The 16,724-nt window shown below is 44.8% G+C and overlaps 1 protein-coding gene across 6 annotated transcripts in view; it reads left to right on the forward strand.

The window, feature by feature from the left end:
* ARFGEF3 (ARFGEF family member 3) overlaps positions 1 to 16,724 on the forward strand; it is a 146,368-nt gene that overhangs the window by 33,621 nt on the left and 96,023 nt on the right. For all 6 annotated transcript variants that reach the window (XM_070557324.1, XM_070557325.1, XM_070557326.1 and 3 more), the window contains exons 4-5: positions 1,223 to 1,354; positions 14,600 to 14,668. In XM_070557324.1, the coding sequence (XP_070413425.1) occupies positions 1,223 to 1,354; positions 14,600 to 14,668 (201 nt within the window). The remainder of the gene's footprint in view (positions 1 to 1,222; positions 1,355 to 14,599; positions 14,669 to 16,724) is intronic.

The following is a 16,724-nucleotide window of genomic DNA, read 5'->3' on the forward strand; positions in this document are numbered from 1 at the left end:
AACACATTTAGTTTTCTTACAAAACTAGAATTCTAGAGGTGGGCACTTCCAGGCTTACAGCAGGTCAGTGGTGCCACCAAAGACCCCATTTCTTTCCCCCCCGCCATCTTTTTACTTTTTGTTATTTGTAAAGACTTCATTATTTTAGAGAAGTTTTAGGTTTACAATAAAATTGAGAGGAAGGTGCAGAGATTGTCCCATATGTCCCCACCCAACACACACAGAGCCTCCCCATCACCAAACATCACTCACCAGAATGGTACTTTTGTCGTTTTTTGTTTTTTTTGTTTTTCACCAAGGATGAGCCTACACTGACCCATTATAATTGTCCACAGTCCACAGTTATCTCAGGTATCCTCCTGGCTGCCTTACTCTTTACTGTCAGACCACCTTGAAGTGTTACACTGCCCTGGAGGCCACATGTTCAGCAGGAGAGCGTCTGGAACCACATCATGCCAAGAGCGCTTGAAGGCACCCGAGAAGGTTTAGTCTGGAGAAGGAAGGGCTAAGGGGGACTTCATAGCTGACTTCAGATATTTTAGAAGCTTAATCCCTGTGGCTCCAGGGAAGGATGAGGGAGCCAAAGTTGTAGGCAGGTGGGTTTTGGTACCATCTAACAAGGGGTTTTATGAAGAGGAGTTGTCCTGAAATAGAAAAAGGCTGTCCTGGGAGGTGTAATGACACCTGGCAAACCTCATGAAAGTGAGTGTCTTCTTATTTAGGTTTTTGTGGGATTCATTATTTGATGAGAATACCGTAAGATTTGTGGATTCATGAATAATTCTGGGTAAATGACAGCTCACAGTAGGAAAGAGATAAATATCTGAGAAATGCACTTATCCACAAGACCTCCTCATTTCCTGTGACAAAGCTGCCTTAAGGAAGGCTCTGTGTGATGTGACTGTTGAGGGGCCAGATCCCCCTGGCCACATCATCCTCTGTCCTCACCAACCACATAACCTCTATGGCCACCCCATTAGAATCTCGGTTGATAAAATTTAGCATGGATTGTCTAATAGCAGGAAAAAGTCTTTGCCAAAAACCATTTACCAAAAGTTTGATGCGTTTTTCTTTTCAATGGCACAGAGCATGAATTCTTGCCTAATGGCCTCACTAGATGGCTCCTGAGTAAGAAAAATTATCCTTAACGCGCATACTAAGGGAGCAGCAGAGTAAGGCAGCGAGGAACCTCTCTCTGATCACTGCCCTGTGCCTCCTACAGAAGCTCCTGTCAGAAGAGAGGTTTGTATCCATGGAGACGGACTCTGATGAGAAGCAGCTGCTCAATCAGATCCTGAATGCTGTGAAAGTGACACCTTCCCTCAACGAAGACCTGCAGGTGGAGGTCATGAAGGTTTGTGTGACGTGGCTACAGTTTGCATCATTGGGACAGGAGCAGACTCTTACCCCAGCCCTCACTATTATCTCGAAAATGCCTCTGCATTGTGATCATGCTAGCTCACCCGTGATTTGGAATACATGGTTATTATCCTGGCTTTTGGTCCCCCAGAATTACCTTGATTGTTGAACAGAAATGACAAGTAAGTAAAAAGCTATAATATCAATACATCCATAATATTTTGGGCCTGATCCTGCATATGAAATGTTGCTAGGAAATGCATTTATCACTTTTTGAATGTATGTGAGTAGTTCTAACTTGGGGTAGATCTGATCATTCTGGGTATTCTGCCTGCCTGTGTATGTCAAAACAAAGCAAAGACCTAATGATGTTTTGACATATACTAAGGTTTTACAATAGTCCGTTTAAGGAAAGGAAGACCATCCTTGGGAGCCATATCAGAATCACATCTTTTTTTTTCCATCCACAAATTATGTGAACCTTATCTCCCACGTTCCAATTACCATCTCCCTTTTGGGGATGGCATCTCTCCCTCCCCTTTTCCTTTCCCTCCCTTGAGAAGCACCATGATCAGAAGCCCCTTGTGCTGACTCTGGAGTGTGTTGTATCCTGTGAGTGAACAGAAAAGGATGGAAATCTTTGCCCCAAACCAGCGTCTTGGTCAGAGTAACACAGCTGGAACCAATGAGCTGGCTTTTAGTAATGCCGTCTGTCCATTTCTTCCCTAGAGGAGCGTGTGTAGAGAAACGTTTAAGGATAGTTGGTGACAGATAATGGTTGCTTTCTTCCTGGAAATACCATGAAGGATTTTTGTCTTGGATAAGAGACTTCACTTCTCTAGGTTTCAATTTCTTCATCCATAAGAGGAAAGATCGACTTCAGTCATGACGCTTTCTTAAAGCCCTGGGCCTCACCCGAGCCCTGTTGGTGGGTAATTTAGTGTCATGATTAAGAGCTCAGACTCTGAAGCCAGCCTGTCTGGGATGGGATCCTTATTCTCTTCCTCGTTGGATGTCCTTGGATGATTCCTTAGCCACTCCGTGCCTTGGTGTCCTCGTCTCTGTAGCACCTACCCAATAGGATTGTTGTGAGGACCAGATAAGGTGATATTTGTAAAGAACTTGGCACAGCATCTGGCACAGAGCTAGTGCTGTAGAAGTATTCATATTATTCCTCCTCCTGCCAGTGCCTCCTGCTGCTGCTGAGCCCTCGAATTGATAACTGAGCAGTAGGCTTGCTCTGCTCCCCACCATCGGAGCCAGTCAATCAGGAGCTAGGGATGGAGATGGGAAGTTTAGTCAGATCAAGCAGCACAATCTGGAAGATGGCCGACTAATGTCTCAAAAACCCATCTTCAAGGATTACGGAATCTTGAGGCAGTTCTATAGGGAAATGGGCAGTAAGGAGGGGGTTTCCTTCAGGCATGATGGACTCCAGGGTCTTTTATTGTACCCTTCTTCTGCCAGCTGTGATGGATACCTTGTGGGTATGTTTGCCGCCTGTGGTCAGCCTGTTCCTGGAGAGAAACTCATAGAACAAAGTTTTAATTTATCAAGCTATTGGGGAGCACATGTGTAAGCTGAGGCCGTAAATCAGGAGAGCATGTGAATTTCTTAGAGTACCTGCAGAGCAGCGAGTACTCACACAGAGGAGGGGCTGGGGCCATTTAGTGTAGCAAGACGGCCCCATTCTTGCTCACTTACTGTCTCAGTGGGTGGGTCTAGGAATATTCTTATATACAGTGAACATCGAGAATCCCTGAGTTAGCTGCTCTTTAAGATCTCATTCGTCTTTAACGCTCCTTGATTCTGGAATGTACAGTTTGCCTTATCCTTTGACATAGATTTGGCCGCTGTGCATTCGTAGGAACCAAAGAGTAGCCCTCTCTAGGCTTGTTTCACTTCCCCCCACCTCTGTGCCTCCATTGAGGGAGAGCCAAGGCCACCCACCATATTCATCACTTCTGTGGCTTCCAAGTCTAGTCAGTGAGTCCTTCTTCTCCTAGTCGCTCTCCAAGAACGGGAGAGGGAGCTTTGGTGTCATACTAAGAGACACAACTCACAGATTTCATATTATTGTGGAAATTCTCCCAGGAGTACAGCTTTTTGTGGAATATAGAAATTTGTATTAAAAATTAAAATGAGGGGCTGGCCCCGTGGCCGAGTGGTTAAGTTCGCGCGCTCCGCTGCAGGCGGCCCAGTGTTTCGTTAGTTCGAATCCTGGGCGCGGACATGGCACTGCTCATCAGACCACGCTGAGGCAGCGTCCCACATGCCACAACTAGAAGAACCCACAACGAAGAACACACAACTATGTACCGGGGGGCTTTGGGGAGAAAAAGGAAAAAATAAAATCTTTAAAAAAAAAAAAAAATTAAAATGAGAAAATACCTGTTGTTCTGGAAGCTATGGAGAGCCAGATGTTTAATGGTTATGTCAACAGTAACACCTGTTTTGAAGATGTGCTTGCTTCTGATTCTACCTGGCGGTGCCTTTTGCTCACCTGCTGACGACAGGAGTTGACACATGTTTCCTCTGCTGGAAACCTGGAAGCCTGTCATAATGATGTCCTGCTGACACCACAGTGGACTGTGGTCCTTGTAGTTAATGTCTGGGAAGAAATCAGACATTGTCAGAAAAGGAAAAACAGTCTGGGCTGCCATTCTTACCATTAGATTTACAAAATGCTTAAAAGATAAGGGCTTTTGCTACATTGCTATCATATTTAACTAAGTGTTGGAATAGGGAAAAAATACTTCAATTCACAACAAACCTAGCCTTAAGCTAGTTTTTTAATAGTATAATTTTATTTAGACAGACTTTTTAGCTAGAAAATTAGTGATGAGATAACTGTACTTTAGTGTGATGTTAGCATCAAATGAGACTTCAGAGACAGTGGTCTGACTGTGATGGCTCACAAGTGAGGGTTCCATGGTCATTTCCTATTTCTGAGATTTAAATTCTTTGGGTATAAAGGTTTATACAAATTATGGCATTTTTGGTTTAGAAATAGTAAGTTTTACACCCTTTCTCTATGCGTGAAGAATTTCTATACCAACTTCAGTCATCTTCAGAAACCTGTTCCCTTTTATCTGGTAATTCTGTAATACTTGGAATGACCCAGGCAAAAATTCTTAGATAACTCTTTGTTTTGCTAATATCATTACCACATTAAAATGCTTTTACCACTTGTTCTCCCAAAAATTATATTAAAAAAAGAGAGAGAGAATTGGATAAGTCCTTAGAGAAAAGACCCGATTCCATTACATGTGAAGGTTTATTAGTTTATTCTTGGTGCTTCTGCATAACTCATTCTGATAGCAAATTATCTAAACTAGATATTTCCTGTAAAAATCTCCAGTCATTTTATATAAATATTTTGTAGGTACAGAAAATCTTTTAAAAATGAGATGTGGTAGGCATTTTCAAATGTTAGTCTGAGTTTACTATTCAGAAGAGAGAAAGCCACACCATGCAGTTTTTATTTATGTCTGTCCAACCACAGCATAGTACATTTTTATATCACATCCTAGGTGCTGTTTTTTAAAAAGCTCTATCGTGCATCTTACTTACATATGCCATCTGTGAGGGTTTGTAAACATGAGAAATTGAACCGTGTCATTCACACTCTTAAGATGTGTAGCAATTGTATTAAAATCGTGGAGAGAAAACAATATGGTTTCCTTTTTTAGAGATTTCCTTGAGATTAAACAAACTAACTAATAATGAAACCAAAGATTCTAATGGTAGTGTTCTCATTTAGGAAGAAGCCCCTAGACTTTCAATTGGAGGGTAAAAAAAAATCAGTGATGCTCACTTCTAACAGATTGAAGAGGAATGTGGTTGGATCACTTAGTTTAGAAACTGCTTTACATCTGTTTTACTACCTAACAGGAAGGGAGAAAAGGCAGCCTTGATTTACTGAAATGGCCATGGAATCCAAATAAAAATTTTATAGCTTGAGCAAATAAAGTGTCAGAATGTAGAGAATCAGAAAGAAATAAAGTGTCAGAATGTAGAGAAAGAAACTTTCTCTGAAGATCCATTTCCTTTGAAATGGATTGCAGATGGCAGGGAGCTAAATATTTAGGTCAAATACTTATCCGCCTGGTAACATTGTCCCATGCTGTGAGCCACACAGACTTGACAGGAGCCAGTGCATAACTAATGACATCTGTGACTAGAGCAATTAGGACTTTTCCCCCTCTTTCTGATGGATATCCTTTAGTGAAGTTATTAACCAGTAGAGCTGGCTGAGGCTCCCTAGTGAAGGGACATACTGGCTCTCTGCCTCTGTGAGAGTCAGAGATGAGAGCCTTCTGTCTGGGGAGGGCAGGTGGCCTTGATGGGGAAGGATATGATACCAGGTACTGAGAAGGCATCTGATGAGTGTTCTGTTGTCTGATGCCTTATTTTATGTGCATCTTTAGATAGTAGAAATGAGTGTTGGTGGAGTGCTTTACAATTTCAAGGGAGAAATGACAGAGGCTAATTATTTAACTTGGATTATGCATCAGATACCCTGGTGGTACTTTCCTGTCATCCTCACATCACACCCCCCATGAAGTGGCGGGGCCAGTGTTTGGACTGTGGTTCAGCCTGGGGCAGTCGGTCCTGACAGACACGTAAGTCTGTAGGTAGCCATTACTGTTCTTTCTCATAGAGGGCTAAACAGAAGAGTCGAGTCGCAGGCTAGGAAGGGCAGCACCAGGAGGGCTCAGAGTGCATGTGTCTGTCCCCCATGACCGCATATACCCCCTCTGGTCCATGAGCCAGATTCACCTGTGAAGAAAGGGTTCAAGCCTCTTCTCCACCAGATTACTAATGGCTCTGGGTGGGTGGGTGGGTGTGTGTGTGTGAGTGATGGGTTGCAGGAAGGGAAAGAGAATGTCATTTCCTGTTGAAGTATTTTTATGTTTTATAACAAAAGCCAAGCAAACATCATCAGAAAGTACAGAGCTGAGTGACTCAGGGAAGAAGAGCTTCGCTCTGTGGCTGGTGGACCAAAGCTTCAGGGAGCCCCTTAGAATGCTGGTCTTATGATGAGAAGGAGAGAGTGCTTTTGAGTTGTGTGCCAGCACTGCAGTCAGTGCCATGGTCCAGGAGGAAGAACCGGCCAAGTGGCGGGACTGTTTTTAAATCCCCTCTCAGAAAGGTTTTAATGCAGTCTCATATTTGGGCCATTTATCCAGATGGATGGTTTTGATGTTCGTAACTCTGCGTTTGTTCTTCTGCAGTGCCTTCTGAAAGGAATGATCATTAGTGAAGTTCAAGGGGAAACAGATAAAGAGTCTTGCCTTCTCAGAACAAGATGAAACCCCTTCTTAGCCTAAAGCTACAGAGACACTGTAGATTTGCAGCAATCTCTAACCCTAGGGAAAATCCAGAGTTTGGTGAAAAGTGTTTAATTTCTGAACCTATCATTGTCAGGGATTGATCTAATGTACTGACAAGCATATTATTTCTGCAGTTTATGCAGCAAAGTGTCTAAAATATGTGGTTCTGCTGCGTAAATGTTTCTCAAGCAGCCATCCCTCTTCCTGCTGCAGAGATCCGTTGAAGACGGTCTTTTTCTGCTTATACACATGTGGATAAAGTTTTTACTAGACTTTTCTGCCGTGCTTCTGCTATGGTATGACTGTATTAGACAGACACTAAAAATACATGAAAAAGTAAGAAGCAGATGTTGCAAACTTAGAAATGTGACTTTCCTTTAATAGTTTATGCATTATTTCTTGAGATGAAGAGATTTTCATATTGTCTGTTAGTTTCTTTTTTTAAAGCACCACCGTTTCCAGGTGCCATGCCATTTGAGTACAACTGAGAACAACCATGCTACATGTTTTAAACCTTTTCCACATTATTTTCATTAAGCAAGTACAGATGTTTTTAGAACATGCTCACTATTTACTGTGGAAGTTGTAGAGATCCAGTAGAGTGGGGACAGCCTGCAGTTTTTCAGTCATTTATTCATCAAATACTTGGCTGCTTCCTGTGTGCCAGGCACCGAGCTGGTCACAGAAGATCCTTGGTGAAGAAAATGAAATCAGAACCAAACAAAAACGGAATCTTCATCTGTTTGGAGGCTAGTGATGGAGATAGAAATCAATGGAATACAGAAATACACATAAACTGTGGTAAATACATGAGAGAAAAATCTAGGAAGCTAAAAGAATTTTTATAACCAAGCCTGATGGCAGGTGAACAGAGAGGACGGAGAAGGCTCGTCTCAAGAAGCAGTGTCTGAAATGAGTGGGGTTTAGAGCCTAAGAGGCAGGCAGGGGAGGGAGGATTGCCTGTGAGGATTCATTCTAGCTGAAATAAGGCAGACGTTTATTTTTATTTTGTGCAAATGTGGGTCAGTATTGGCTGCACCATGTTATCAGAGACCCTTGTTCTATGGATTTGTTTCTCCACCTTGTGGTCCACAGCAGTGCCCCATCCCCAGCCAACACATCTGCGTTTCAGCCGCTGGCAGGAGGAGGGAAAGGACGCTTCTGCTTCCATCCCATTGGCCAGCTCAGGCATACGGCCACACTCAGTTGTGAGGAGGGCTGGGAAGTGTAGTCTTTCTTTCCGGCAGCCGTGAGCCCAGAGTCCTGCCCTTGGAAAAGAAGGGCGTTGTGTTGAGAGAGATCTGGCAGTCTGCCACAGTCACTTATCACATGAGGATCACAGTCTGGCTTAGTTTCCCCAGCCAAAGGTAGCTGGCACATCATCCCTTCCACCATCTCCTGCTCTTTTCTTACTGCACTTTTCTCCGAAGGAAGGGATGACAGTGCATTCAGAGAGGTGTGAAGTTACCTTAGGCTGGTGGGCTGCCTGCAGTGGCTTGTTGTGATCTCTCCAGGTCGCCAGTCCTAAACTCTGACGCAGGAGTGACTGGAAAATTTCACTAGTTAGTAAGTGAACACTCGTTATATATTCATGTTGTTTTTATCCTTTTGGTGCCCGGCAGAGCACCTGGCACATGGCTTACTAATTGCTTGTTAATTTAGTTGTTGACTAATGGAGAGGAGAAGGCGACGTGTGTGGTGGTTTTCACTGGCCCCCCAGGGTACACAGCAGACAGAAGAAACTGAAGTTGTGGTTATAGATAAGAGTCTGTGTGAGTTCAAAATGAGAAAGATGAACACGGATTCGCACTTTAGAATTGACCTACCCTCGTACGCCATCGGGTCCTTCTCTCTGTAGGTAAATTCAAGTTGGAGTGGTTCAGGTCCTTGGCTGGGCTCACATAGTTGTTGGTAGCAGAATTGGTTTTTCAACCTTTTGTATTTTCTGGAAGGACTTTGTAGCAAGGCTAGGAGTCAGTCTGCTTTTTGGGTGTGTGGTTTGGGACAGGTGGAGAAGAAAACTTTCCATACTTATGTTTGAGTTAACCACAAAGTCAACAGGAGTAATATGGCTTCTGAAAAATCGGGAAACATAATGAGAGACGAGAAGTCTCTCAGAGTGGATAGGGATTCATTGAGGACCCTGTGAGCGGCCAGGTGTGTCTGCGAGGTCCAGTGGCTGGATGCAGCTGTCCTGTAAAATGGTCACTGGACTCTCTTGTTTGGGCCTTGCATGCCTGGTGACCTTGGGAAGGTTACTTAATGTATCTGTGCCTCAGTCTTCTGATCTGTAAAATGTGAATAATAGTGACACATAGCTCCCAGGGTTGTAGTGAGTTAATATAAAAGAAGTGCTGAGAATGATGCATGATGCAAGGTCAGTGTTAGCTTTCATTTTTGTTAGTTATTAGAAAAAAAATGTGTAGTATAACAGTAAAATGAACACCTCTGAGCTCACTTAAATTATGAACCAGAACATTAGAAATACCACTGTTTTGCGAGTTTCTTCTTATCCCTGTTCCTTCTCTGTAGCCCATCTATTCATCCTATATCAGGGTAATTTTCTTCTATAGTTATGGAAAAGGAGAGTGTGTGTTTCCACATGGATATTTCTGATTCCTGAAAAAGAACCTCATCAGATTTACTACTGTTGAATTGCAGCTCTCTTGCTTGAAAGAGGAGTTTTGTAAATTATTATGTACCCATTACCCACCTAGATATATTTGGGGTCCTAACCATTAGCCGTGATTCCAGACTACAGAAAACACCCCACTATTGGTGCCAGTGAATGTCTGTCTGTTCCATCCTTCTGGGCAGAGTTCATGTGACTTGGGTATTCTAGAAGAGCTTCATAATTATTAAATGTTTAATGTAGTGAATCGCATTGGCCTTAGCCCTTTATAAACCCTGTCCTGAGGAGGGAGGGCCTTCCTGGTGGAGAAGAAAAGTCCTGCAGGCGAAGGGCACAGGTGTAAGCTGGGCTTAGCGAGGGTGGTGGACACGGAGCCTGGAGGGGAGCTGAGGCAGGTGCTGAGGGGCCAGGTCAGAGTAAGCATTTGGGAGTGGGTGGAGATCAGGGCCTTCGGAGGAAGCAGGAGAGTGGTTGCTGGATGCTGAAGGGTGGGGCGGGGGCAGGGTTTTGCAGGGTGCTCTGGGAATCCAGAGAACAAGTCGGAGGCACTGGTGAAATGACTTATTTTGAGAGCCCAAGCAACAGGTCCCCAGGACTTGAGCCAGGGTGGTGGCAGTAGGAGGGTCCCCCGCAGCTGAGTGCGCTGAGCTGATGTACAGATGGAATTGGGAGCAGCTGGGGACTGGCAGTGGTGGAGGCAGTGGGCAGGTGAGAAGGGAAAATCCAGGATGCTTACGGGACCTGGAGCCAGAGTTTCTGGCTGAATGATGGGTTTGAGGGGGTTAACTTAGGGGAGAGCTAGTGAGTTCATATTGTCAGATATCAAAGAATTATAATATTTTAAAAGAATAATTTAAAGAAATACAAGTAGTTTAACATTACAGGTTTTCCAAAATAGAAAAAGCTCATTGTCAGCCCCATCACCACGACTGATTTTTGTATATTCATTTCTAATCATATCTATTTATGTGTTCACAGTTCTAGTCATTGTGTATATAGGATTTTATTTTTTTCTTTTCATTTAACTTTAGATTATAAGCATTTCCCACATGACTGTGTTTATTCCTTTAAGGATAGTTATAATGGTTGCATAATTAAGAATTTTAGAACAGGAAGAAATGTTAGCTGTTTACTGTCTTGGAGACTGAGTGTAGTTGACATGATTTTCATGAAATTGCGTATGTTCATTTGTGTTGTTTATAAGCTGAAACTTGGGAGAAATATTGGCTCTAGAAATAGATTTGTGAGGCCTCTGGTTTGAGGGCAGAGTTAAGAGAGTTTGCCAAGGGAGAGAGTTTAGAGGGAGGAGAAAATAAGAACAGTTCATTTATTTGTTTGAGTGAATTAGCTCAGTTCACTATAATTTAATATTTACATATTTTTTCTATGGATATCACTGGTACAGTATTTCCTAGAATTCAGTGCCAAGGGCACATCTGAGGAATGTCAGTGAATTGTTGCTGGTGACAACAGATGAACCTGAAAAGAACCTGAGATGTGACTGTAAACCAATAAGTCATTTGAAGTGTTTTCCAAACTGGGGACTTGGAGTTTTAGAAAAATCTTCTATTGACTAAAAAAATCTCTCAGAATAGCTATTTGCCAGAATTTGGGCAGGGTGAACCAGAAAGTGGTTTCTCTGATTACCTCTCACTTCAGCCTAAGGTAAATCAGTTTAAGTCATGAGTGGTAGCAGTTTCATGCACTAAAATAATTTGATTCATTTCCTTAGATCTGGATAAAGGTTGGATTGTAGCTCAGCTGCCTGTGCTATCTTCAGCCGCCATCTCAGTGGCTGGCCCCAGACCCCCTGGAAGGCCTGCATTCCAGCCCCGAGGCTTTGGGAAGCAGCCATCCCACAGGCGTGAGGGGAGAATGACCTAGCAGGGTGGTTCTTGACAGGGTGCCATTTGTCCCCCAGGGAACATTTGGCACTGTCTAGGGATATTTTTGGTTGCCATAACTTGGGGAGGGAGTGCCACTGCCATCTAGAGGGTAGAGGCCAAGGATGCCGCTAAACATCTACAGTGCACGGGACAGGCCCCCACAAAAAGAATTATTTGGCCCAAAATGTCAGTAGTGCTGAGGTTGAGAAACTTTCATCAAAATGAGAAAAAAATGCTTATCTTTGGCACCTACATCTTTCCGTCGCTTTTCCTGACGTGACTGCGCTTTTCAGATTCTCGTCACTGTGCCCAAGTCTGGCATTAAGTCAGCTTCACTTTCTCCTTTCCATCTAGTCTTTTTTATCCAGGGTTTCTATACACATTTTAAATTGAGGGGTTGCCCCTTGCACATGGTGGCTGTTCAGTTATTGTGTTTTGATGTTGGGGTTTTTATTAGCCCTGTAACAATGGCTCCCTTTCCTTGGAAGGCTTTGCGCCTATCTTCCTGTTCTCTTAGCTCATCTGTGGAGGCCATGCCAGCAGGCGCGATTGTAAGACGCTGCCTTCTCACTCAGGTTCCTGCTGTTCAGTGATAATATAGTCAATATGCTTTGAAGACCCTGTGAGGGATGTATTTTTAATGGAATTGCCTTCGGGATTTAGTCCTCCTGTTTGCCTTGAGGCCGACGTGCTCAGAATGTGAATCTTTCCCCTCTCATTATGCAGTGGGAGTCAGACATGCTAAATTAATTTTCTGTGGCCCCAGGTTTCCTACACCCAGTCTCTGTTTTAATCCAGTGAATTAACGCTTGCTAGGCATTGGGCATGTGAACGTTAATCTGTTTATCCTTTTTGGTAAGTCATTTCTGTCTGCTCCGTCATCCTCACTAGACCCTGTGCTCTTTATGTATCTCATGAGTCGTGGGGACCGTGGGCACTGTCAGCCCTGTCATTGAAACCTGCTGTGCTTCCAGCACGTAAACTGTGCGTGAGCTTAAAGAGCCAGCTTTGTTAATGTGCTCCACTGTCGTTATTGTTTTTAGTTTTTGCGTGTAGCTCAGTGAGTCCTCAGATGTTAATGGCCAGACATTAGATGTGGAGAGCTTTGTCTCAAAGATCTTTTGAACAGCATCAGCATTGGCTGGGTGCAGGGAGCCTCAGCTCCTTCAGACTGGCGCTGGGAGGCCTCGCTCTGCATTTGCTGGCTTCCCTGAGGCACAGGGAGTTGAGCCTCCTCAGTTGCCCTGAGCCTCCTCTGTTGCCCTGAGCAATCATATATTGCCACCTTGACACCCTCCACAAAGACGCCACCACAGGCGCTGCTCCCACCTCCTCCAGCCACTGCTACCAAAATGCAGCTCCAGCTCACAGAAAACCAAGCTGGTTTTGAAAACGTCTTTCCAAACCTACTCTTGCACACCTCATATGAATGCACAGAACGATGGAAGGCAGAAAGTCAATCGTCAGTCTTATAAGTAACATTAATTAACCAGTTCAGACAAATCTTTGTCGTCATTATTTTCATATTGTAAAGTATTGCCAATTGTCAGTTGTTATTATAAATACTCAAAAAACCAAGAGCCCAGATGGACAAACTCACTTCCCCTTCTCCACAGACTACCACCTCCACCAGCTCTTCTCTGATACCCACCCACCAGCCTGCCGTGAAACATGGTGTAAAAACAATGACTCAAGAAAGGGAGGCTGTGCAAGGTAGCAAAAATCACAGTAAGAAAGTGTCATCCGAGAAAGCTCGAGGGCCTTTCAGATGGCCCATGGATGTTTAGTCTAATGGGAAGATTGAAACAATGATACGTGATAGGGGCCGTGTTAAAGACGGTGGTCAGAGAAGGCCCCCTCCTCTCTGGGGGGTGACCTTGAGTCGAGAGCTGAGAGAAACCAACCCAAAAAGTGAGCAGCATGAGGAGCACACACAGGAGGGCGAGGCCAGGAGGGATTCAGGCAGAGGCGCCCCCAGGACAGACGTGTGGGAAGAGGTGGCCTCTCCCAGGCCAGACCAGGTCCTGGTGGCACTGTCCTCAGCTTTCATCCCTTCTTGTGTACCAAACCCCGGCCCCCAAAGACAGTCATTGAACAAAGGAGAGCCTTTTCCCGTGAGGCTGAGGGCATTTACTCCACAGTCCCTCTGTCGAGCCAGCGTGGCTTTGAGATGATTGGATCTCTTGGTTATCAGGCACTTCAGGGTCAAAAGGCTGAGGAGCAGACCCACAGCTAACTTATCTAACCTCACAGCTAAAATGGATAGAAGTCCCTTTTTTCTTCTCTAATTACATCCACATTTGCCCTCCCCGAGGAGTGGCTGCTCCCGGGATGGGGTCTGGTAGCTCAGAGGGAGCCACCAGGGAGGGCCCTGTGCCATGTGGCCCTGCACTCCTGGGTGTGCTGAGGTTACAGCCTGTGCCAGTGAACATGCGGGGCTCCAGTGCTCTTTCCTGAACTGGGCAGACCCAGGGAAGTATTGCAAAAGGCTGTGCTGACAGGCCAGGTTCTAGGCAGGACTGCCAGTGAGAAGAGTTGCAGCTCAGAAGCCAAATGGACAGGGGAGAGCCTGGTCTCTGTCTACAAAATTAGAAGCAATTCTTAAAATGCTCCGGGCTTTTATTGATCTATTTCCTAATAGCTCTCCAAGTAGAAAGTGAAACTTTTAAGGGTCCTTAAAGGTCTTACAAATGTCATCAACTCATTGTCTACATATCTTGGTGAATAAGGGGAACCTGGGACTACTCAGTAATCCCTAGGCAGCGTTCTAGGGGAAATTACAGGAGGGAAGAGGAAAGCACCCGTGGAAGAATTTCTGATCCCATGTGAATTTGGGAAGGGGACAGACACAGGAAAGTCCAGTGAAGCTGGGGTGCAGCGAGAGGTGGAGACGGTATTGCAAGTGGCTCAGGAGTTGGAATCAGGTTACATGGGTTCAGATCTCAGCTCCACAGCTTGTTACCTGTGTGTTTAATTGTTCTGAGCTTCAGTTTCTTTATAGGTAAAATGAGGACAATAATAACCACACTTAGTAAAAATACCAGTCTGGACAATTCACACAGCCCAGCGCAGAGCCCACGTGTGGTTTTCTTTACTGCTGGGCGGACCTGCTGGAATGTGGAATGCCATTTCTGGCCAGTCTTGCAGTGGTCCTTCCCTTAGGGAGGGGTAGCGACCTCTGCTTTTTAAAGTATTAGTTTCTATTTTATTGGACAACGTGTGGTCACCAATCAGAGAGCAGTGGGTGGGACAGAAAGAAGCGGGTAGAGCCAAGAGCAAAGGAGCCACGAAGACAGGGCTGCATGAATGGCTTGTGAAAGGGAAACCTGCTTCTGAGTTTCTGACCACTCTCTCTTCCTCCCTCCCTCGCCTCCTGGTTGTTAAAGGTTTTACTCTGCATAACCTACACCCCGACCTTTGACCTGAACGGGAGTGCGGTGCTGAAGATCGCAGAGGTGAGTGCCGCTTCCCCCTGACGCCAGCGCTGCTTGTGTGTGTGCCCCTGCTCACGCTGCTTCTCCGTCTGGGATGCGTGTGGGGAGCTGGCCCCCAGCGCTGGGCGAGCCCTCCTGATCATTGCTGCGGGGACTCCCGAGGAGTTGCCCTGTGCAGCGCAGGCTGCGCAGCCGCATCCTCTGCATCCTCCTCACAATGCTCTGCATGCTTTGGTCGCTCCGAGGCTTTAAGGGGGGAAATAACAGTACTGGTTGTCCTGACTGCCACACAGCCTGTTGCTCCTGCTCTTGCTATCTTAGTCTGTTTTTCCTAAGATTGATTGAACAGCACTTGATTTTAAAAATAGTCTTAGAAACCAAGTATGAGATTGAGAGGGACGAGTATTGATTGACTCCATCCGCTCCTGCACCCTGCTGCATGCACTCGTAACTGTCACTGGAGAGCCTTCTCTTTCTGTCTGCAGCCCGAGTGGCTGCGCCTCCAGCCCTCCTGAGAGCATGTACCTCAGAAGCCTGGCTCTGGGCTGCGGGCATGTGCCTTTGGCGTTTGGAAACATCATCATTCCAAAGCTGTACCTTAATCTGCTTAGAATACTTCTCCTTTCATTTCTTGAAAAGAATATCTTCAAGATTTGTATGTTATGACAGGAGTACATGTTCAGACCTCAAGGAGGCAATGATTTTCTGAATTCTGAAATTATGGTGAAAGAGAAAGCCTGCTAGCACTCATGGGTTTTTGTTTTGGTGGTGACTGCTGTTTAATGGAGTGTGCAGGTAGTTGATGAGCATTCGGGCATGCTTTCTGTTTTCTTCTTTTTCTCATTGTTAACAAAGTAGAATCGACAAACACAAGTTGAATATCTTTAAGGTGTACAACTGGGTGTTTTCGCAGACAGATATGTTGTGAAATAATCACCACAATCAAGCTCATTAATGTATGTGTCCCCTCACGTGGTTAACATTATCATGGGTAGTATTTAGTACCTATATTGGCCAGTATATGTGCTTTATGGCATCGTGTGGCATTTAAAGAGTGCAAATTAAGAGAAAGTTATTTCTGCACGCGTGGAATGTTTTCATATGTCTAGCAGAAGACAGAGAAGCAGACAGCTGGCCCCTCACTACAACATAGATGACTTCTCAAATGCACATTACGTAGGTGGAGAGAATGTTGTGTTTTAGCACTTTATGTGTTTTACTCTGTGTAAATAAAGACATAGAATAGCTACCAGTATTTTTAAATTGAAGTTTAAGAGATAACCTATGAGTGCTCTTATTATTTGCAGGTTCACCTTTTTTTTTTTTTTTTTAACCAGGGTAAGAACACTTAACATGAGATCTGTTCTCTTAACATATTTTTAAATGTACAATCCAGGAATGTTAACTGTGGACACAGTGTTGTACGGCAGATCTCTAGGACTTGTTCCTCTTGCATAACTGAAACTTCATACCTGTTGACTAGTGACTCCCTATTCCCTACCCCCAGCCCCTGGCAACCAACATTCTACCCTCTGTTTCTATGAGTTTGACTATTTTAGAGACCTCATGCCAGTTCGCTTTTAAAATGACAAATGTAGTTTCTGATCATAGCGAGAAACAGGACTGTGTGTAGGAAGCTTGTTGGCTCTTTGCCATGTGAAGAAAATTCGCATGTCACCATCCAGCTGGTCCCCTGCTGATGGAGCTGGGCTGCAGGGTGACAGGTTGGTGCAGGACCCTTGGGGGGGGGGGTGGTGGCGCTCCCAGGGATTCCCAGGCTACCCTCGAGAGGTGGAGTGGGTTTTCTTTATCATCCTCACAGGAACCAGGCTTTGAATGAGCATCTGGAGGAGTCGAGATGTAGTTCCTGAACAGCAGACACACATGGCCATGGACTGCCAAGTCAGGGGTGTTCACTGGGGTATCTGGAAGCCAGAGTAAAGACTCAGCAGACCTGTCCAGACAGGATGAAGCATCAGAGCACAGCAGTCTCTACCAACACCTATACAGAAAAACAAAGTTGTGTTCTGAGAAAAACCTCAGCCCCAGAGCCATGTAAATACGAAGGCATTTGAAG

Source organism: Equus przewalskii, chromosome 9 (assembly GCF_037783145.1).
Source record: "Equus przewalskii isolate Varuska chromosome 9, EquPr2, whole genome shotgun sequence".
NCBI classification, from domain to species: Eukaryota; Metazoa; Chordata; class Mammalia; order Perissodactyla; family Equidae; genus Equus; species Equus przewalskii.